The sequence below is a fragment of the Heterocephalus glaber genome, unplaced genomic scaffold, assembly GCF_053883595.1.
Source record: "Heterocephalus glaber isolate CG9 unplaced genomic scaffold, H.glaber_assembly_v1.0 deba00001720, whole genome shotgun sequence".
In the NCBI taxonomy this organism is placed as follows: domain Eukaryota; kingdom Metazoa; phylum Chordata; class Mammalia; order Rodentia; family Bathyergidae; genus Heterocephalus; species Heterocephalus glaber.
In genome coordinates this window covers 3,175,413-3,199,560 of record NW_028258433.1, presented here as the reverse complement: position 1 = coordinate 3,199,560, position 24,148 = coordinate 3,175,413, and the positions used below count along the sequence as shown (strand labels likewise).

At 36.3% G+C, this 24,148-nt stretch overlaps 1 protein-coding gene and 1 pseudogene across 1 annotated transcript in view; both read right to left on the bottom strand.

Annotated features, from left to right (window-relative positions):
- The window catches only part of B3glct (beta 3-glucosyltransferase), a 141,599-nt gene that overhangs the window by 52,021 nt on the left and 65,430 nt on the right, over nt 1-24,148 (bottom strand). Inside the window, exons 9-11 of the mRNA XM_087199534.1 lie at nt 15,593-15,656; nt 10,113-10,232; nt 7,918-7,987 (exon numbers count right to left, since the gene is read on the bottom strand). Of these exons, the coding sequence (XP_087055660.1) occupies nt 7,918-7,987; nt 10,113-10,232; nt 15,593-15,656 (254 nt within the window). The remainder of the gene's footprint in view (nt 1-7,917; nt 7,988-10,112; nt 10,233-15,592; nt 15,657-24,148) is intronic.
- On the bottom strand, nt 13,755-13,842 carry LOC147821687 (U2 spliceosomal RNA; annotated as a pseudogene).

Genomic DNA, 24,148 nt, shown 5'->3' with positions numbered 1-24,148 from the left:
TGGACTTGGGCCACCTGTGCATCATTCCATACTCAGCTTTCTATATGATATCAAGTGAATAACAATAACTGTCACATGACAAGGAACTGTCAACATGAAATTTAATGATGGGTTACTGTCTACATGAAAAATACACCAGAACATTTTTTTAAAAATCAGCAGTGAGAAGCAGTTATGATGGTATTGACATTGTCACTGATAGGATTACTAGATCATTCTTTGCCCCACCTACCAGTTAGACTAGACTTGTAAAAGGAAGGGCAGAGTCCAGTGGGCTAGAAGGCTTCACTTCCACGGAGCAAAATGGAGAACAAGGTCCCTAAAATGCTCCTGCCTTAGACAATCTCTTCAAACCCACACATCTCAGTTTAAAAATAGCTTACCTCAGAAACCCAATTATAAAAGCAACAGTCACAATACCTGTTAGGGCTCATGCTAAACTTTAGATCCAAATTAACATCAGTAAATCAATGCATCTGATCATGGGAAGTGTGTTTTTAATGCTCTTAATAGGCTTTTAGGATTTTGTAATTTTCAAAGAATTTTGATTCAAAATTCAAGTATAAAAGCCTTTGAATAAATAGCTAAAAGATCATCTCACTTTTATATAAAATAAAATCAGAAAACCAAATTATCCAAAATTACTAAATTTTTTTTTCAAAATTACTAAATTAAAATTAACAAACGTTTTTATTTTTGTAGTTTATAAAAAATACAACAGGGAGAGTCTGTAATTTTACTGCTTCATAGTCACCTGAAAAATGTGATTCAAAGGAGAAAAATACTACCACCACCAAGCTCACCTCACCACTACAACAGGGCCTGAGAAGCTGCTTTTGCTAAAAATACTTGATTCTTCACTTGGGCCTACAGATGTCCAATGGGCAGGAAAAAGAAGAATAAAAGCTTGGCATCTCTGCCTTCATTTTACATCAGTCTCCTCTGCTACCTTAAACTTTGGGTCAGATTTCTGCTCAACTCTGCCTATGCATATGTTAATTATTTAAGAAGGGCTACTTTAAAACCAGTAATCCTCCCCTTTTAAGACTGAAGATAGCAAGATAGGATTATTTCCAATATGTGCAAGAACATCATAAACAACAGATTGTAAACTGCCAACTTTTACAGCATCTTCTTGCAAACCACCAGAATGGTACCCAGAAGTCACTGTCCTAATTAATTTCATCTTGTTTTTCTGACTTGTTCTATCTCTAAGTCGGTCTCTCTCCTGTAGTCACCTAGGATCCAGGAGCAACAAGATCTGATGCATATCCTGTGACAAGTACTGAAACTACTGTACAGTTCAAGCAGCAGCAAGTTTCTTATCCAGTATGACCAATACTGAGATAGTGATCAATCAGACCTGAGATGGTAACCAAGACTTCTTGAGTATGCACAGTTCTTGCCTCCACTTTTGTTCTTCCCCTACCTATAACCTACAGCTATTGCCAATACCCCAAAGACAGGGCTGAGGATGCTGGTCCTCCTGCTTCTTTCCAGTATGGCCATACTGAACAAATTCCTTTCCCGCTTTCACCACCATTTTTCTTCTCTTTGGTCAACTGGGGCAAGCGGCAAGTCATGTCAGGCCACAGGTATAAGACTGCAAAGTAATATTACTAAAGCAGAACTTAAAAGAAAATGAGTTCTCCTAGCTGAAAGCAGTCTTAGCAGCTCCCCTCTCAGGTCTCCCTCCCCTTCCCCATAACTACTGACCTCCCCCTGATACTGATAAGGTAGATAGTCATATTATGTTTTATAACCCCCAAGGAACTATACGCTCTGTAAACAACTATGTTCTGTAAACAAAGTTTATGACACTGTTCCCATATGATTCATAAGACACTGTCTTCTTATAAAGGCTAAATTACTAAACTCTCTGCTCTTGTCCTGTTCTAATAAGCTGACTTACTGCATCACTAGAAAGATACCTCCCCCGCAATAAATGTATAAAAACTGAAACTTTACTTTGTTCAGTGGCACAGTACTTTGAATATGAGTTTGGCAATGAGAGTGACTCACAAAGTGGGGTGCTGAGAAGTCAGACTCAGGGAGAGTCAAACAAATCCCACACTCAGGTTGGAATAAACTGAAATGAGAAAATACATGAGTATATGTAAATAAATGGAATGAAAACAGCTGGAAAAGCTCTGGAGAGCACGGAGCAAAACAGTAAGAAAAACACTCCAGGCTTTAAGAGCCCCAAGGCTAGTGCTCGCTCAGCCTTACCAGCCTGACATTGCCTGCAAACATCTGAAAGCCAAAACAACCCCAGCCTGGGGCTGCAGAGTCAAAGCTAAAAAACTGTGACCAAGCTCTACTGGACATAAGATTTTACAAGAAAAATCAAATTACAACTTTTAGCTAATTGATAAATGTACTGTGGGTTTCCAATTTGAGTTGATCTTTAATTCGTGTGCTTAAAACATTTCTTGCACATTGTAAATTCTTAAATTGAAATTAAAGTGTTAACTTGCTCACCTCTCTGTTGATTTAAGATAAGCACACTAATTTAACGTTATTGTCCTTTGGCTGCCAGTCAAATTTAAAATGTAACAATCTGAGAATAAAAAAAAGAAAAAAGGGGCAGTTTAAAATCCAAAGGGCTACAGCCAATTTTGTTATGGAAAGTTCACAGTGAGACAGACAAAAATATTACGAAGGCTATAAGTACAAAAGATATATTTTTGATATAAAAGGATTTTGTATGATAAAGGTTTTGTCTTGTTAAAAGGATAAAAAGAGTCAAGACTGGAAAGCTTATGTATGTCGAGAAAGTGTGTGGAAGTGATTTATCAAAGAAATATGTATGTTTCTTGTTGGTTTTATAAAAGCCCATGCTGTTCCTTCCAAAAGCTCCTTGTTGCTCAAAAGACTCAAAAATATGTATGGTTGATTACGAATTTGATAGAGCTCAGACTGTGCCCCAAACAAAAATACTTGAGAGTGATTTGCATCACAACAGAGCAGATATGGGAAGAGAAGTGTCAAAACCCACCCTATTAGGATGTATGTTAAAAAACTTTATAAGAGGCTCTACGGCAACTATAGAATAAAGCTGACAACCCCAACCCCTGAGGTTGAAAACTTTTTGTAAAATAGATTGGCCCTCCTTTGATGGAGGGTGGCCAGCCAAAGGAACCATTGATTGAATAATAATTGGGCATGTATATAGGGCGGTAACTGGAGAAGGAAGACTAATAGGGCATCCACATCAGTTTTTTTACTTTGACTCCTGGTTAAATATAGTACAGACTAAATTGGCCTGGCTACAGCCCTGCTTAAAGACATATTATAAGACACTCATAACGTAAGAAATGCCTAAAATAAAAGAGAGAGGAGAATCAGCCTTACTTGACAGCTCAACAACAACAACAAGATAAAAAAGGAGACAAAAAACCCACACAGTTTTACAAGAACAACAAAAGGAGGAAAAAATCTCTCCCCTAAAAGAAATTCTCCAATTTATGCCCTGTTGCCAAGGCCAGCCCACAGAATGGCACAATCAAACGACAGTGAGCCCCAGACCCTGCCTGAGGAAAAAAAAAAGTCAGTGCCTCAAGAAAGACAGAGAAAGCCCAGACAGTCAAATAAGCTGCCTCCGAGAAGGCCAAACTAGGGCTTTACACCTCTTTGAGAAACTAGGGGACCCATCTATTATGATATAGAAGGCCAAATTCGAGGGGGACAATGGACTTTGCTCTACCAGCCCTTCCCAAACACTGATCTCCTAATTGGAAATACTCCCTCCTACATGGAAAAGCCCCAAGCCCTCACAGGTTTGATGAAATCCGCTTTCCAGACACATGATCCAACCTGGCCTGATTGAAAACAGCTCCTCCTGCTGATGTTTAACACTGAAGTGAGATGGAGAGTGACCCAAGCAGCCATCCGCAGGTTAGAAAAGAATACCCCAGAGGGTGTGTTAAATGTACAAGCATATGCTCAGGGTCAATTCCCAGAGGCTGACCCAAATTGGGATTCAAACAATGCAGAACAATTACAACTCTTACAGAAGTACTGGGAGGCCCTCCTACAAGGTCTCAAAGAGGGCCAAGAAAAGACAATAAATATAAAAAAGATCTCAGAAATACTCCAGGAAACAGATGAATGTCCCAGCCAGCTTTACTGAGAGACTTTGTGAAGTATTCTAGTTCCATACCCTATTTGACCCTGAGACCACTAAAAATCAGTGCATGGTAAATACAGTCTTTGTGAAACAAGCTCAGGGAGACATCAGGCAGAAATTACAAAAGTTAGAAAGTTTTGCTGGCATGAATGCATCCCAGCTTTTAGAGGTAGCTACCAAGGTGTATATAAATCGGGACCAAACAGCGAAACAAGAGGCTGATAACAGGCTAAAAACCTACAGATCTGTTGGCAGCAGCACTTACAAGAAAACAGACAGAGGTCACCAAAGACATGGATACAAACAGAACAAGGGCCAAACTGGGCCAAGATCTACCAATCAACCAAAGCCAGATTTGGAGCAATGTGTACGATGTAAAAAGTATGGCCCAGAAAATGATGACAGAGATGATGATGAAAATTCCAAAGCTTAAGAGCTGCCCCATGTAAAAATCTGTTTATCGACTTTATTAACCTGGCTCAAGCCAGTGGCTATTAATATATGTTGATGCTTGCCTACACCTTCTCAAGGTAGATTAAAGCCTTCCCCACCCAAACAAAAAGATACAAGAGATGACCGAGATGCTGTTAAGATACATCATCCCAAGACTTATACTACCCCTGATCTCAGGGTCACACAATGGACCAGCACTCATAGCCAAGAAAGTCCAGAGCCCACATAGATGTTAAAGAAATCAGATCAAGTCCTGCCCATGGTCCTCCTCCAAGTCCAGTATATTCCCACCAAACACATTTATTTTCCTTATGAGATTCTATTCAGCTGGCCACTCCCAATTATAGGTCAAACTGAGAATAATCTTTATAAACTAAAAAAACTGTCCCTGAGAAAACAAATACTGGTTTTGAAAATAGCCCTACAAGATATCCATAGCTGGCTACAAGAGAAAAATACCCATAAACTTAACAAACCCAGTACACCCATTCAAACCTGGGGACTCTGTTTGGGTTAAATAAATAAATAAATAAAATCCAACACTAGGGCCCATATGGGATGGGCCTCAAACTGTGATTCTGTCCAGCCTCATTGCTGTTAAAGTTACAAGAACTATGTCTTAGATCTATCACAGTCAACTAAAGCCAACAGACCAAGACAAGTAGACCAACCAGCAAGATCCAGACCACCAAAACCAGCTGATTCTGTGACAAAATCAGGCCACCACCAGAGACAATTGCCCTGCTCTAGTCACCCTGGTAGCTGACTAGTTTACACAGCAGAAACCTGAAGAAATAACAGCTCTGCTCTGGTCACTTCATAAGCTGACTAGTCTATGCATGGCCAAAGTTTGAAGATCAACATAGAATCACAACGATAACGTAAGTTTCTTACCTTCTTTGTTATAACTTTTCCTTGTTTCTTTATCTTTATTTGTCAGAAACACTCAGTTGGCCACAGAGACTGACAGACAGACATACCACCACTTAACTGATGGCCTTAACCAAGTACCAACCGCTGGTCAGTAGGTTGTGCTTAACACTCCCTTGTGACAAAAAAAACTTGATGATAATAACAATGATAAAGATGATGTCTCTAGTAAAATTCATTATAGAAAGCATCAAAGTGGGGAATAAAGCAGAACTTAAAGTCAGTTCTCCTAGCTGAAAGCAGTCTTAGCAGCTCGGCACACAGGTCCCCCTCCCTTTCCCTGTAACTACTGAGCTCCCCCTGATACTAATAAGGTAGACAGTCATATTAAGCTTTATAACCCCCAAGGAACTATATGCTCTGTTAACGACTATGTTCTGTAAACAAAGTCTATGACGCTCTGTTGCCATATGATTCATAAGACACTGTTGTCTTACAAGGCTCAATTACTAAACTGTCTGCCCTGTCCTGTTTGAATAAACCCATTTACTGCCTCACTAGAAAGACCACCGCTCCTTTCGACTAAATGTATAAAAACTGAAACTTTTCCTTTGTTCAATGGCTGAGTACTTTGGATACGAGTTCAGCTGGGTCAGGTGTACACCTAATAAATCTTCCTGATTCCCATTTGGTCTAGTCCTTTTAGAATTCTGCAACACTTCCAACACTTATAACATCAATATTACAAAAATAATCACTATTACAGGCCAGTTTCAAGATCAATCAAATCAATTCAAATACTTCTGTTTGCTACAAAACAGAAAGCAGTCTAGTTCATTTCTCCAACACCTTTTTAAAAAAGATATTTAGCCCTCGGGGCCTAGTGATGCACACCTGTAATTCCAGCACTTTAGGAGGCAGAGCCAAGAAGATTACAAATTTGAGCCCAACATGGGGAACAGCAATTCAGCAAGACTCTTATCTCAAAATAAAAAACAAAAATAGGGCTAAGGGTGTACTTCAGTATGAAGGCTGTGGGTTCAATCCCTAGTACTACCACCAGAAAAACCAAGATATCTATTAAAATTATTACACAAAGCCCTTCTAGACTATGAAAAAAGCAAAATGATATTAAATTTAGGTTAAATTTATGATAAATAAGAATCTTTTTAAAATTTTTTATTAGTACATGTTTGCATTATTTGTGGGGATGTAGAACATATACATAACATATTTTAATTCTTTTTTATCTCCATTTCCTTCATCTCATGAATCTCTTCCCTTTTGCAAAAGTTGTATCTTCCTGTTTCCTACTGATAAATGAAACTCCTTAATTGCTAAATTGATCCTTACTAGTATTAGGGCTTTCTGAATAATGAATGTATATATTTATTTAGTCAAATTTAATAGGATTTGAAGATTGATATAACTATTTCAGGCAAACATGAATGTTTATGGTTAATGTACATTTAGGATAATGTTGATTAGAGGTAGATTTTAATTCATATCAATGTCTTAAGCAACACTATAATCCAAAACTATAAAATTTTTTATTTAGGAAATAGCTTCCTTTTTAAAATATAATTTGTATACACCATGTTATCACGTAAAATATATAAATGAACTTCCCCATCACTCCAATTCCATAAAAATGACAACTGGTTTATAAATCTCTCCTACATAAATATCATACCTTTAGTGAAATCAACAGGAAAAATGAAAATATACGCTAAAATTAGAAAATGAAAAAGACTGCCTAATTTTCAAAATCAGAAAAGTATGTAAGAAGAGAGAAATTATGTTTATTTATATTTAGGATGGACTTTTAAAAAGAATTACCACCAAAACTAGCAGAATTTTCTAATGATGCCAAAAATAAACCAAAACAACATTCACCTGCATGCTAGGTTTCCTTAGAAAGGTTCACTGTCTCTAAGGTGGGTTTTTCCTTTTCTCCAATGTCTCTACTCCCAAGCAAATATGTATCTTTATTAAAAAGTACCAACAAGTGCATTTGAAGTAAGTGTTAAAGCAAAAAAAAAGCAACAGCCTTCAAAAAAATATTCTCTGTTGACATTCTGTTACCTTGAAATCACCTCAGATTCTTCACAGAGTTTGGAGACTTTGCCTGAAGGCAATGAACACTGTTTTACAAATGGACTGTTAGGCACATGTTGTCTCCACAATTGCCACAGCTGAGCTTTTCCATTTTCAGTTTAAAACTCTGCTGTAAACAGTATTTAGAAGAGCTTTGGCCACGTGTGTTTCAATACAAAATTGTCCCTCCTAATAGATCTTGGTGATTGAAATGGTGAGATGGGAAATATTGATTAAATAACAACTTTCATTTCAGTGTGCTATTCCATTATTCCCTTTCTTGCTTAAATTTCTACCTGGCTTGCAAATTATTGCAAAAGCAGCTTGAATTTTTAAAGTTCCATAAAAAGGAATATCCCAGAACGTACTTCTGTCACCATGAAATTTCTTGCATGTTTTTACTGCAACAAAAATATCCTCCTTCTTCACTGGTTTTCCCTAAAAAGCAAGAAAAAAATACATGTATTTAGGAGTCGACATTTTCTTAACTTTGTACCCATATTAGATCTTACAAACTCTAGAGTTCAAATTAATCAATATCAGGAATATCAAACTTATTTGATAAGTTAAAGTTTTAGAGGAAAAAAAGGTACTGTAATTAGGCTGACAGCATAATCTCTGGACCTGCTTCCTAGCTCAGCAGATTATAGATGGTCCATCATGGTAACAAAATGGGAAAATGGGAAGAATAACCATCGTAAAGGTGCTATTATTACCACAATTTATTAAGCCCATAGTAGGTGACCAGTAAGTGTTAGCTACCTTTCCATTCCTTTTCCCTGCTGGTGATTTTGACAAAGGCAAAGAAGTAGGGAGATAATTTGATGAAAAAATAAAAGATGACTCACTTTTCTGGGCCCAGGTTTATTTTGATGTTGAAAGTTATTTTTATGACCCCTTTTTTGGCTATCCAAGTGTAGGCTAAGGATATTCTGTCCTCTGCCAAAGGTAAGATTACGTCAAACACCTGGGGAAAGGGTCACCCAGATAGAAGAAGCATGCAGAGGTATTTGTCTACATTGCATCCCCAGGCCTTCAATTGCTTCATGGGGGTGTGGGGGTGGGGGGTGCTTTGCCCCCTTTATTATCTGTCTTAGACCTATAAAAACATTCAGTAGTGACTCCTCCATCATTTGGGGCTGGTTCAAAGTGACACCTCACTCCAGCTCTATCATGTTGCTCAAGGCCCTAGGAAGAACATTAAAAAGCTGGCAAGCATTATGCTTAGAAAGATTAGTTTCCTCCTTAGAAACTGCAAACAATATCAATTCCCTCCACTGTCATACTGTGGAGTGTGTGTGTTGTGTGTGAGTGTGTGTGTGTGTGTGCGCGTGTGTGTCTTTCAACGTGGCACATAGAGCCTTCTGTGTGACTGACTGGAGAACAAGACACATAGTTGGAGGCTGGTGAATACTGTCAACAACCTAGTGAGTTTCCAGGTCTTCAGGCTCACCCTGAGGCCAGGACCACAGGCCTGCCAGAACAAGTGGGTTCTTTCTTAAAGTTCTGGATCGGTTCAGATGAGATCAAAAGCAGGATCACCTGCTGAGATCGTCAGGGTGATGCACCTGTGGGGAAGACTTGGGTATTCCAGAAAATGGCTAAAATGGCCTTTCTAGGAAGCAAAATAAAAATTCCCATCGACATATGCTGCATCATTAACAAAGAAAAATAACCTCGGGCATACCACTGTGAGAGGTCTGAGAAAGTACCAGACATAACCTTCTCTGCCCTCCCTCCCTGCTGCGTTCACTGCAGGAGTCATCTAATTTAACAATGGCCTCTGCTTCAGGAGTTGTTTTTGGCAAAGTCATTCTTTGTTCTGCCACCTTTTCCTCAGCATTCTCAATTCTAAAGAAAAGCTGCACCTACATGATTAAGATGTTAACTGCTAAATAATCTTTCTTTAGATTCAAAGCCAAAATATTTGGTGAGCTTTAGGTAACATCAGAATGTGTAATGTATCTCCTTATTCTTTAATTCTGTGCATCAAGTAAGATAAAGCATACAAATTATTGTTAAATTTAACTTGCAGAAAAAAATACATCCAAAGAAGCATAGGAACTAGCCCCAGATTAATGTCCATTACAAAAGAGACAGATGCCCTAGAGGACAAGGATCCTGCTCACTACTTAAGTTTTCCTGACCACTGTCCTCTGTTCCTCCTTTCCCTCCTTATAAAACCTTTTTGTGCCCTGAGCTCTCCGAGAAGGAATCTGAGGCAAAATGCCAACCACCTTCTCAGGATGCCAGCTCTTGAATAAACTTGATTTCCTTCCTACAACTTCTTGGCTCCCTGGTATTGACTTTCAAGTGAATAGCAGCCAGGTGTGGGGGGTGGTACTGGCAACTTCTCTGTGTCTGCCTCTTCTCTCTTATTGAAGATGGGTATCAACACCACTTTCCTATCAGATTATCACTAAGTACATGATATGGGGTTCTGGTCTGGCCTAGGCAAAGGTTTATTTGTTTTTAGTATGTAAAGTACTAGGACACTGTAATGGATAGCATGCAAATTTTCCTTTGGTCTGCAAGGTAAGGAACTTTTTCTTTAATTACTTACACAAAGTGGCAGAAAAGAATGGAATGTGGTAGCACAGTAGGAGTCCATAATTTCTGTACAAAACTCTGGCACAGGGGTAAGGGGAGGTCCTCCACCTTTGTCCCAGATGTAGAGGGCAATCTAGCAAGACAAGAGACCAGCATGAGGAAGGAACTCACCACAAGTATACAAACATAAACAGTATCTCAAGAAAAGTAGAAAACATCTTCCAGAAAGAGCATTAGATTGAACCATATCACTTTGTCAATATTTAACCAGATTTTTAAACTTAAAAACGGTAATGTCATGTGTATCAATCTGATCTTTTTTTGGCAACAAACAATTGGTCATGAATCAATACTCTGATCTCAAAAAAATTCCAAAGTAGTAATACACAATTTCAGGGAAGAACATATTCTAAAACACCGCAGAGACAGATGTAAGAAAATAGTATCACAGCACTGGTTACCTATAGTCCAGTAGTTACATAACCTAAATGGCTGACTTTCTAAAAACATAATAACTGTTAGATAACATGTCTTTAAATTTGTTTTAAATGTATTGCTAAATTGATCCAAAGGTATGAAAACTGTAAAAATGAGAACCTGGGGTAAAGGTACCAAAGGTGGTTTTGCCAGGTGTCAGCTGACCTTTAAAAACATAGAGTTTTTGATGAGAGTGAACAGAATGAGGCCTAGAAGCCCCAAGATGAGGCAAAGTCATCACCCACTTATAAAGCTGGGTCATTGGAGCTATATGAAGGGCAAAATAACCTCTAAATCTCTTCTTAGATTCCGTAACCAAAAGCTAGTTTTCCTGGGTTTGTAAGGCTTAAGAACATGCTCAATGCAATAAAATCAGTACAACAATGTATTAAATCAGTACAGAATAACCAACTAGCAGCAAGCAGAAACTAATGCAAATCCTTATATTGAGAAACCTAAAACCTGAATCTAAGTCAGTCAATTGCCAAGACAAAGTCTTGGGTAAACAAGAATACCATGAGAAAAATCATACAAGTACACAAAAAGTATGAAGAAATGAGATGATGAAAAGGGTCAGAAGGTACAACTTAATAATCAGACCCATAAGACTTCCAGTGTTAGAATTATCAAATACAGACTATAAATTACTATGTTTAACATATTTTTATAAAAGAAAAATCTTTACCACATAAGCAAGAAAGTAAATTTGAAGCAAGTAAATATGAAGACAGTAAATTTGAAAAAATAACTGAATACAACCCTTGAAATAAAGAATAACATGAAAATATAATGGTTAGGATAAACAGCATATTAGATATAGCCAAATAAACAATAAGGGATCTAAAAAATAAAGCCCCTCAAATTATCTAAAAGATAACACAGTAAAAAATCAAAATTGAAGATATAAGAGAAAATCCATATTTCCAGGATATATCTGAAGATCCTTGAGATAAAGAGCAAGGATGATAAAATAGCTCAAAAAACAATGGCTGAGACATCTCAAAAAATTGCTTACCAATGTTACTATAGAAAGGACCAACGAATCCTAAGCAGGATTACATAGGAGTTCACATTTAGATATATGATACTAATACTGTAGAACACGAAAGTCAAAGATTATTAAAAGCAGATAGAAAATGACATTATCTAAAAAGGAAACACATTAATGTCTAAGGACTGATTTCTTAACAATACATCAGTAACCAGAAGCCTTGGAATCAAATCATTGTGCTGAGCAAGAAAGACTGGTAATGGAGAATTATACACATGATATAACTATGAAATGAGTATTTTTAAAGGAAAAGAAAAGAAGTGAGAATATGAGATTCTCAAGAATGTATTTCAGGAAGAACTAAAATGATCCCAAGAAGATCTAAAAATAAAGATTGAATGGTCGCAAAGATGCTGACAAACACATGGTGAAGATAATACAAAGTTTAACTTCTTAAAGTAATGAAAATAACTAATGGGGGAAGGGGACAAAACTACTGGACAACAATAGCATATGAACTGAGAGTGAGATAAACAGTGTTAAATTACTCTAAAGCCCTTCAATTCTCTGGATATTAACTAGCCATTGTAAGGTTAAGAATGTATGTGAAAATATTTTAAATAACCTATAAAGTACAGAGGGATTCAGCTTCCAAAATAGTAAAGGAAGAAAAATATGGACTAAAACTAAAAAGAAAAAAAAGGCAAAACATTTTTAAAAAGAACAGTAGAGAGAAAGGGAGGGAGTGGATAAAGTGATAGAAATCAATCCAAATATATTAGTAATCACAATCGATGTAAAATATAAATGTGTTATCTGGTTTTCAGATCACGATTATCACACCAAGGGGGTGAAAAAACGTACCCTTTTTAAAAAGATGCATCTAAAAATAAGGATGCAAAAAGTTTAAAAGATGAAAGATGATTATGAAGCCCAAGAAAGCTAGTGTACAAATATTTATGTCAATAAAATACACAGAGCATTACTCTAGATGACATATTTACTAAGATGTAACAATTCTAAACTAGCATGGTGCATTAACATAGCCTCAGAGTACGAAAAACAAAAGCAAAGTATGAAAAGCAAGACAGTTCCACAAGGAGTCACTGTCAAATCTACCATTATGATGGAAGATTTCCACATTGCTCCCTTAGTATGATAAATCAACCCCCCCAAAAGGAAGAGGAAACAATGAAAAAAGGAAAAAGAAAGAAGAAAAGAAAATAGCTGCATACTGAGGCCATTCTTAAGTGAAATAAATAGGACACACGTGTAAATACTGAAAAGTTTCTCTAGTGTGAGAAACTGCAAGTGTAAATAAGGATTAAAACGATTAAAATGAATAATCGATCATTTGAAATAGGAAGAAAAGGTCCAAAGGGGTAGGGGTAGTGGGAGGGGCAGGGGAAAGGAAAGAAGGGAAAGGAAAAATTATGAGAAAAGGAAAAAATGGAAGCAAAGCCTTTGTAAAGAGGGAAGGGTGGAGGGGGTGAAGGGAGCACAGGGAATGGGGAAAAAGTAAGAACCAAGATACATCATGTACAGGTACAAGCACCCAATGATAAATGTAAACATATTGTATACCTAAAATGTACCAATAAAAGAATTTAACGAAAAAAAAAGAAAAGAAAATATCTGAACACTACAATTAATTCATTCTTTAGTCAGAGTGATGAGAGAGCCTATTATAGCCCCATATTAGAGACTATACATCCTTTTCTTTATGTGAAAACTGAATGTGAGTTAGGCCATATAGTAAGCCTAAAAATATATCAAATGACTGATACAGACTACTAAAATACTAAGTTAGAAATCAATGACAAAAACCATAATAACAAATAAATATATTGGGTCACAAAGAAAAATGTTATGTACATGTACCAACTCCACAGAAGAAATGTGAACTATGTACAGCAAACATGTAGTAATAAAAAAAGAAGAAAAAATATTTAAAAGCCTCTGCCTTAAAGAAACCTTTACAAATGATCACATATCAAATATCCACAGAACGAATGATCATAACAACAAAAAGACAAGAGCCAAAGAGAATAATGAATTTTGGCATGGTCACTTATGGTAGATAAGAGATCACAAATAGTCATAGAAGTGAAAATAAGTTAACTAGAACTGCATGCACTAACAAATCAGTCTATAATTCATGAAGCAATTCTATTTATATAAAGTCCAAAAAGGTACAAAACTACATTTTATTCAGAAATACATTCATATGTCATCAAATATACACTTGATCTTAGCCAAAAGGCCGAGAAGCGATATATGTCATCAAATATAAAGAAAAGTAAGGGAGAAAGAGAATTCAAGAGTGCTTGCTCTGGGTTTCTTTCTTTTTTTTTTTTTTTGACCCACTTTCTAAAAAATACATTTTTCTTTGTGACCAAATATACTTAGGTGTGGTATTACTGTGTCTTTGTTATTATATCATAGTGTTACTATGGTCTACATACCAATCATTCAAAAAAAATTTTTACTTACATTATGGCCTACTTCATGCTAAATTTCAATAAATGGAAAATACAGTACATAGTCTAATTTGGGGGTATGATGTTCTCTCCATATCTTTTACCAAAGGGGTCCACCACCGAGGAGAAATGTTATAGGTAACCTCAAAGCAACTGATAATATTTTCTCTCTTCAACCAAGTGGCCTCCATAGGCATTTTGCTAAATGATCTTTGTATCTTTCACATATGTTAGAATATTTCATAGAATCTCAAGCCTAAATATTTATTCCAGAGGATTTTTCATTAAACATTTCTAGTCTGGTTTTCAACGAGTCATTCTTTCCTTTTTGTAGAAAAGAAGACTTTTTTAAAGTATATTTGTCCTCACATAAGCTGTTTCATCATTTTAAAACACCCAAGAAGTAAAAAAAATCTTCTTGTGTGTGTGCTTTTCACTTATGGAAGGCTGACCATGTGGGTGAACTAAATAACAGGTCAAGAGTCACCTGTCCTTAGACACATATTCCTGCAGAATGAAAAGCGAGACTTTTAAATAATCAGACAAGCCCATGAATGACAAAAGGAACCTGGCTTATTGGTAATTTGGAGTGATTAGTGGCAGGACACATGGTTGTCTGTTTCAAGATAACCAAGAAATGCAATGCAACCATGAGTGCCAGGGGCCCACCATGGCACACCATAGCTGCATGCTTGGGATCAATTGGCTCAGTTCTGATCTAGAGAACCAAGCTCAGGCACACAACAAAGTCAAATGCCTTAGTCTGTCCAGACTGCTATAACAAAATACCATTCATGGGGTAGCTTGCAAGGAATGTTAAGTTATTCCTCACAGCTCTAGAGGATAGGAAGTCTAAGCTCAAAGTGCCAGATGCATGTCCAATAAGCATCTTCTTCAGGGTGCATGAATAGCATCTCTTTTCTGGGTCTGCACATGGTAGGAAGGAAAAATTCTCTGGGGTCTGTTTTATCAGGGTGCTAACCCCATTCTTTAGGACTCCAACCTCATGATCTAATCACTTTCCAAAGCCCATTGCATTAGGAATTCTGCTTAAACAGAAATTTTTGTGAGTGGACACAAACATTTAGTTTACAGCAGCATACGCATAACCAAAGCACTAAGTTAAGACCAGAGATACATTTAATGACAGTTTTGGATGTTTTTTAAAATCCACTTCTGGACCCACCCACCTACTTTAAAAACAAAGAATCATAAATCATGAGATTCAGTATTTTTCACTGCTTCTTCTCCACCTACATAAAATTAAAATAAGCTTAAAATAGAAGAACCTAACTCACCAGAGTGCTGTGAAATTACCTCAGTGGGGAGATTGGGCAAAATGCACTATTAGGGAATACAAAACACCTTTTATACTAAAAGACATAAATTCTTTCTTGTTTCATTTTTTTCTTTCTTTTTTTGCTAGGGATCAAACTCAGGGCCTTGTGCATGGTAGGCAAGTGTTCTACCACTGAGCAACACCTCCCCAACAAGATCAATTCTTCATTACTAAGACTTTTAATCAAACAAGGCATCATAACATACCTCATGTTTTAAATCTATCGTAAAGTCGGATTTCAGAGATTCACTCTTTAATCTCTTGGTGAGCCTAGAAAATAGAGACAATTGATTTTTTTAACCGGAAGAAGTATCAAACAAGAATAATATATTTCTGAGACTTTCTAATATTTGAAAATAGATACAAATATAAATTTTAAGATAAAAGAAAGAATATAATTTTCTTGATGGAAAGGATTGAGAAAATACAATGGTTTGCTGACCAGTACATGAATGCAAAACTTGTTGCAGATACAGCATTCATTATTCCAACATCTGCCCAATAACATCCAATCCAATCCAATCCAATCCAATGCCTTGGGAAAAAAAGCCATGAACTTTGTTTACCATAATAACCCTTACATTAAACAATGATAGAGGACAGGATTTAAAGAAAAAGTGTCCATGACAGAGAAACGAAAGTTGCTACTTGAACAAGCTTAATGAATTATTAGGTTGGGGTATTTTTAGGGGAAAAAAATCATGTAGATTTGTGGTAGAATAACAGTTAAGTTTTATTCAAGCCTTTTTTTTTTTTTAAAATCTGCTATGGCTCCTTTCCCAGAGAATCAAAATCCTGACTAGCCTTGAGAGCACAGCTCCACTCACCATCTGGCCTCTTAGTACTCATTCGCTCTATTGCATGCTCCTCCCCATCGGACAGCTGCCTAGTGTATCTGTAGCCAACCTTTACTCAGCAACCTTTTCTGGCTCAAGACCAAATCCAAGGGCACCTTCTCTGGGAAACTCTTCCAGGCTTGCCCTTTTTTTTTGTTCCCCAAGTATAAAGCACAGCCCTATTACATGTATTAACATTTGTCTGCACACATCCCTCCCTGTGCTACATTTTCTTTGTATCAACAGCACTGCCTAATGTACCTGGACAATATGAGCACTATGAACTCCCTCAATGAAGGAGAACTATATATTCTTTGTTTCTAGCTGACTGAAGCAAAATTACATATTTTTGGTAAATCACTTAAATACCATACAGGTCAATATTTGTTTACAAATACTGCTTGACCCGGTGTTGACTGGGTCATCAGCTTCAATTACCAATCCCCTAATACATATTTTTAACTACAAAGAAAACAGTGATTGTTAAAAGGAAGAGTCATAATAAGTTTCAAAATTGGCTCCTAGGGCAGTGAAGCTGAGCGGGTCCCAGCACCCAGAAGGAAGCTCCCTGCCTCCATCCCAGGTTCCTAGGGCACTGAAGCTGACCCACGTGCATGCCAGAAGCACCCCCCCCCGCCCTGCCCCGTGGAAATGAGAAGACACATAAACAAGCCTCAAAAACAGACTTCTGGATCACCTACAGCAACCCCAAAGGGAAACAAGATGGAACACTCTGATACTCAACCACCTGGACTCTCTGAACTGGCAACAAAAGAAGATCTGGGAAAAATGAAATCAGAAATAATTACTCAGATAACAGCAAAGATTGTGCTCATGGTGCAAGACATGATTAATAAATCTAGAGAGGACACAGATTAAAAAATAGAGGATCTGAGGAATATGATGGAATCCCAACATAGGAAACAAATGGAATCCATAAAACAGATACAAACAGATTTCCAAGAGATTAAAAACTCCATCGAAAGTCTGTGCAGCAGAATGAACCAATGTAAGGATAGAATTTCAGATATAGAAGATAAGATTGCAATTAGTGACCAGGAAAAGAAAAACTGCTTTAAAATTATAAGGGAACATGAGAAATCAATCCAGCAGCTGCTAGACGATGCAAAGAAGAATAACATAAGACTGATTGGAGTCAATGAAGAAAGAGGAGAGAGTGCAGATGACATAAAAAAACTCTTCACAGAAGTGATGGCAGAAAACTTCCCAAGGAGGGGAAAAGAACTTGACATATAGATAAGTGAGGCATATAGGACTCCAGCTAGCCTTAATCAAAAAAAATCTACACATAGGCATATAATAGTTAGGATTCCAGAAATCCAACAGAAGAACAAAATTCTACAAGCAGTTAAAGAAACAAATCACATACAAAGGAAAGCCCATCAGAATCACAGCAAACTTCTCAATGCAAAGCCTCAAGACAAGAACAGCTTGGAGTGATGTATTTCAAGCCCTAAAGGAAAACAGCCTCCAACCCAGATTGATGTACCCTGCAAAACTATCTTTCAAAACTGATGGAGAAATAAGATACTTTCATGATAAAGAGCACCTCAGAAACTTCATGAATACCAAACTTGCACTCCAAAAAATTTTAAACAATACCCTAGGAAAAGACAATGAGGATCACAACCCCAGGAAACCCAGCAGAATGAATCCATTGGGCGTGACAAATTAAATGCAAAGGGAGAGAATCCAACAAAAAGGAAAAGTCATGACAAGGCTTTTAAAACTTTTGACTTCATCTCCCTAATGAGTGTATAATGCAATCTTATTATTGTACTGATTAGCATTTTTCTGATTCTAGAATTGCACACCATTTCTTGTGCTATACTGGCTATTTATCATCTTCTTATGTCTACATTTTAATTGGGTTGTCTGTTAATGAGCTCTAAGAATTCTTTATATATTCTGCTCATAGGTTATATGCATTGTAAATATGGTCTGTTTAAGGACTACTTTTCATTTTAATGATGTCATTTAAAGTTCTAAATTTTGATGGAATCTTATTTATCAATTTTTTTCTTTTATACATCATGTCTTTTGTATCCTAGGTAGTTCTTGCCTACCCTGAATTCATAAATATTTTCCCCTATAATTTCTTCTTAAAGTCTTATACTTTTAGGCTTTCTTATTTAGGTTTATAGATCCCTTCAAGTTATTTTCATGTATGGAAAAAAAAGGTTGAGGTTAATTTTTTATATATGGATACCAGGTGTTCTAGTGCCGTTTGCTGAAGACACTATCTCTTTTTCGGCTCTTGAATTGAGTTTATATTCTATAAAATGCTAATGTTAAATAATCTTTCAAAACTCAGTGGACCATATATGTGTGGTTCTATTTCTAGATTCTCTGTTTTATTCCAATGATCTATATGTCTTTCCTTACACCAACACTGCCTTGATTACTGTAGCTTTAGAAGAAGTCTTAAAATTGGTACTAAACGTCTTACAACACTGTTTTTGTTTTTAACTTTTCTAGGTCCTTTGTACTCCTACATAACTTTTAAATTTCAGTATCCAATTCTTCATTTATAGCAAGTATACACAGACCTGAATTTTTATATAAACCTTGCGTTTTCTAATCCTGCTAAATTTAAATACAAGTTCTAGGAGCTCCCAGAGATTTCTTCGTATTTTCTCTGTAGATGATCATTTCATTTACATATAAAGATTTTGCTTCTGCCATGCCAATCCTATCCTAGCTGTATCATTTTATTGCCAGACCATTTTGGTGGGGATTAGGTTTCAAAGTTTAACGGACAGACAAAGAGTAAGCATATCTGTCCTTGTTCCCTACCTTAAGGAGAAAGCATTGTATCTTCCCCATTCATACAAGGCGTTCTCACTGGAAGTATGGCATACATGTCTTTAATTTGTTGAGAAGTTTCTGTTCTACTTCTAGTCTCCTGATAGCTTTTACCATGAACAGCTGTAGAATTTGGTCCAATACTTTTTCTCCAACTAGTGACAGGATCATATGGCTTTTTCCTTTCCTCTGTTAAAATGGTGACTTTTGGGGGTGGATCTTCCAATGCTGAACCAACACTGCCATCCCTATAACAAAACCACTTTCTACATACTGCCAGATCTGACTTCTAAGAGTTTGTTTTGTTAAACAAATTTCTATCTATGTTCATACTTTTTTCTTCTATTATCTTTATCCAGTTTTAGGATTAGCACAATGTTGAGTTCCTAAAATGAGGGGAGAAGTGTTCCGTCTTTTATCTGCTTTAATTGTTTGATATAATCTATCAGTTAAAATGTTTATGAGCCTGCTGTTGTCATATAGGTAGGTTTTCAAGCTAGGAATATACTTTCTTTAATAGGTGCTATTCAAATTTTATATTTCCTCCAGAGTTAGTTGTATTAATTTGTCTTCTAAGTTACTTCTTAGAAGTTGTCAAATTTATTTCAAAAAAGATTTTTGTAATATGCTTTCTATATCCTTTTAAATTCTGTAAAATCTGTGGTAATGTCTCCTAGATCTTAATATTGTAATTTTAAAAAAGTATAACTGATATTGTGTAACAGGAAGAAAAGGTCTAAAAGAGCAGGGGAATTGGGAGGGGTAGGGAAAGGGAAAAAAAGGGAAAGGAAAAAATATGAGAAGAGGAAAAAGGTGGAAACAAGGTCGTTGCAAATAGGGAAGGGTGGAGGGGGTGAAGGGAGGGCAAGGGCAGGGGAAAAGAAATAAGAACCAAGAGACTCATGTAATGGTACAAGATCCCAATGATGAATATAACTGTATTGTATACCTAAAATGTACCAATAAAGTTAATGGGGGAAAAAAAATAATAAGTTCCAAAATTTTTACTGCATTTTTAATTACTGAATATCTTAGCCTGGTTGGGCCATGAAAAATTCCTTTAACAATTTACTTCTTAGATAGTAGAATAATGATTACCAGAGAAGGGTATAAAGGAAGTAGAGATAAAGAAGGGTTGGTTAATAGGTATAAAAATATACTTAGCAGGATTAAGCTCTATTTTTCTATAGTATAGTTGGGTGACTATAGTTAATAATAATTCATTGTATATTCAAGATAGCTAAAAGAAAAACTACCCTAATGTAATCATTACATATTCTGTGTATGTATCACAATATCAAATAGCATAATTATGTATCAATTAAAATTTTTAAAAATTCACTTCTGGTTACAGAAAAGATAAAAGAGGCAGATACAGATTATAATTTATGTTTATAAGGCATTGCCTCATAGTTGTTAGGAATGTATTAGCAGTAGGGAACAACAAAAGAAGGCCCATGTAGCTATCTGTCACAATCCAGTTCAGCATCTTCCCACAGACCTGTCAGAGTGAGTGGGTGAGATTCACGGAGAAACTGCATCCTAAGATATACTCCTGACATATATATTAAGGAGAAAAAAATTTGCTCTGGCAAGTGGAATCCTATCCAATTTGAATTCTACTCAGTTGTAATCAATTTTCATAAATCAACTTTATCAAGGTAACTATGGAATTTAGACTCATGTCATGTGCCTTCAAAATCTGATTGGACCACAAAATATTCATCTCATTCAGACTCCACAGACAGAAAAAAATCATACCTGGACTTATTGCCACAGGCAAAGGCACAGAGAGGATCAGAATCCAAGTGGTATGTGACATTCACTATTGATGGCTATGTTTCAGACACCCCCTTGTAATAAACACTTACAAATTGTTACCTTAAATATGTGCTGCTTTTTTTTTTTTTTTTTTTAACTTTTTCGAGTTTCTTTCTCATTAGGTTCTTGAAAAGGTTTCTTTCAGGAAGAGCTCCAGATGGAGCACAGAGAGTAAAAGCTACTTATAGAATTTCTTTGAGACAGCAATGGATTAGAGAACCAACCGATATCTGCACTGGTATTTTAAAGTAACTACCTCTTGCAGCCCAGGGAGTCCACCACAGCTAGCTGCAGTTATCCCATAGGCACAAATGTTCTGTTGCTAAGTTAGCTTCAAGTGTGACTTTAGGCCCATGTTTACCTTGAAAACATGTGTGGGTCCCTAAAATGGCATAGGATATTTACCTAAGTTAAAAAGCAATCCCTAATAGACTTAATCATGTTATAAAAGAGGCTTATGCAAAAGGCAAAAATTAAGAATCAACATGATCTTTGAGGTTTCTGATATTATTTCAAAAAGTTGTTTCTACCCCCATAAAAGAAAACTACGCATTTATCTTAGGGAACAAAATATTAAAAGATAATGCTATCATGTAAAGAATTCACAAAATTATAACTGTATATCCCATAAAAGTCATACCTAAGGTTAATCACAATTATGGTTTATATCATATTACATCACTATCTCCTTTCCTCTTTTACAATCAGAGGGTTTTTTTTTTTTTAACTCACTTAACCAGTGCCACAGAAATTCAGATCTCAGTAGCAACAAATTAATCAAGATTAAAGAATAAGGAGGGCTGGGGATTTAGCTCAGTGATTCCAGTCCGCCTCATAAGCGCAAGTCTTTAGGAATATGTAACCAGAACTATGTTAGCATTGCTTATAAAATTTTAGTTAGGTTCAAGATATACATGTATATGTTCATATATAGGTATACAGGTTCACATTTTGTCTTGCAAAATTTTATTTGAATAAATTCTACCTGTAGTAATGGGAAACAAAATTAATAGTTCATATTGCCACTCAGCATTTCTATATTTGAAAATAGCCCAGTATGATACTTATAATTCTAAAATTAAACCAGCAGGCTATTACAAGCACATTTTTTGATTGAGTTGTAGTTACGAACTTACTAAGTTTATGCAAAGAGGACACCAGTGGAAGACATCAATTTAGGGAACTTCTGAAGTCAGTGGGACACTGTTGATTAATTAATGTACTGTATGGATTAAGTAATGCTTTAACTCTGATTTTACATTTTAAAGTTAAAATATGGGCATTATATCAGAAGTCTTAAGGGCATTATGTCAGCAAGCTAAAACTTTTTTTTTTCTGTGCTTTTAATGTAACTCTACATGATCTGAGAGAAGATTCCAGCTTTTAGAGAGATTGTTGAGGGAAAAGGGAAACATCTTGGAATGAAGCTTGTCCTTATGGTGATGTTTTAATTACAGATTAAAAAGAAGGAAATTGCAGTGGATTAAATGTATAGCTTTTGTATTTACATTTCAATAAATATCCATTGTAACTTGATGATTTATTTTATGTAAACATTCCAAAGCAAGGTGTAGAAGCTCAGCTAGATTTATTACTGTGCAGGAGAGCAAATACCTATCAATTATTCTTTTTTCAATATAAAGTTTGCTGAATGTACAAGAAAAGTTTATCACTTAGGACACAGAATTTTTTTAGGGGGAGGGGGAGGGGCTCTGTCAGGAAACTGTTACCTATAAACAAAGACTGTGTTGATTTGATCCAAAAAAAAGAACTACCATAAAACTATTCTTGAACTAACATGGGAAATAAAATGGCTACTGTTTTAAAAATGACAGAAATATATTGTTGACAGGATATGAACTATTTTTCTATAAACTGTAATTGATGACATGGATAATATCTTCATGTTTCTGAGAAGTAATCTGTTCATGAGGGGAGGGGATAACAAATATAATTCCTAACCAAAAAAAAAAAAAAGAAAAGAAAAGCAATCCCTAATAATGGCAAGTACCCCGGGCTGAGCCTGAAGGTGGACTTTCGCTTAATCCCTACTCCCTTTCTCCTCCATAGATTAGACTGTGTCTCTTGACTAAGATTATAGATCCTGGATGGCACAGCCCCAGGAGACAGTTACAGTATGTATTCTTCCTTGTTCCCTTCCTGCACATGCACAGACCACGAGACAATCGTGCTGCGTTCAGCCTAGACTGTGTAGGCCACGTAGCACGAGTTATCCCGTCTTTTCTCTTGTTTGCGTTACATTATAAATAAAGAGCGCGCTGGACCCCAGGTGGCCATTAGCTCATCAGGCTATGGTTCCACTTGGTCCCAGCTTTCAAGCTTAACCTTGGTATGCATCTTTCTTTTTTGTTATTCTTCAGTTTTCTTCATCTGCCACCACTCTCCCCGGCTTTGGACCCTATGCTGTGCCGGGCATGGTAGGCAAGTACTTTTCATTTTCCTATGCATCAAGCAAGATCGCACAGATCTTTTTTCAAATGTGCATTTTAGTAACTAACAATGGCAAAAATCAATGAAGACCAGAAATTTCAGTTACTCAGATAACACATTTCCTCACATGACATTTGGCACTTAGTCATCCTTATATTTAAAAGCTGTAATGCCATGCTCCCAACAGCACAATTCTAATAACACAAGCAGCTAAACTGGAGGTGTACAAAAGATTGGATGCCCCTTTCAATTAGTAACAGGAAAACTTCCAAGCTCACTTTTCTAGTTCTGCCTGTGAATCAATGAACGGAGCAAGTGAATGAAGGAAAACCAGATAAGGCTTGCTGGTGCAAAAGCAATGAAGAAAACCAGTAAAAGTTTTCTGTAATTACACATATTTGAAGAAATCATCCTATTGGAAATTAATTAGAGTCTCTCCAAAGATACAAGCTTTTTATAAAATAATGCAGACAGATCACTAGGGAATGTTACATGATCATGTGGGTCTTTTTTGGAAATGTTGAGCATTGGGCAATACTGTTCAACTCACTGATGTGGGATTGCTAGGCCAAAGGTGATTTTTGGTGGGTAACGGTTTAAGAAAGTATGTAAAGTGAAATGTTTTTTAAGTATCCAGCTTGTCATGATGACTTGGGCAGAACAAAACTTGAGTAACTACAAATTGTTAATTTACCTCAGAAGTGGGCTACTGAGTCAAAGAAATTAAACCAAAGGAATTGACATCCCATTTGGCAGTATTCATGTCTATACAAGGCAGTTTCCTCTTCTTTCTTAAATAAATTCTGATTTTGCTTAAATACTGAGTCC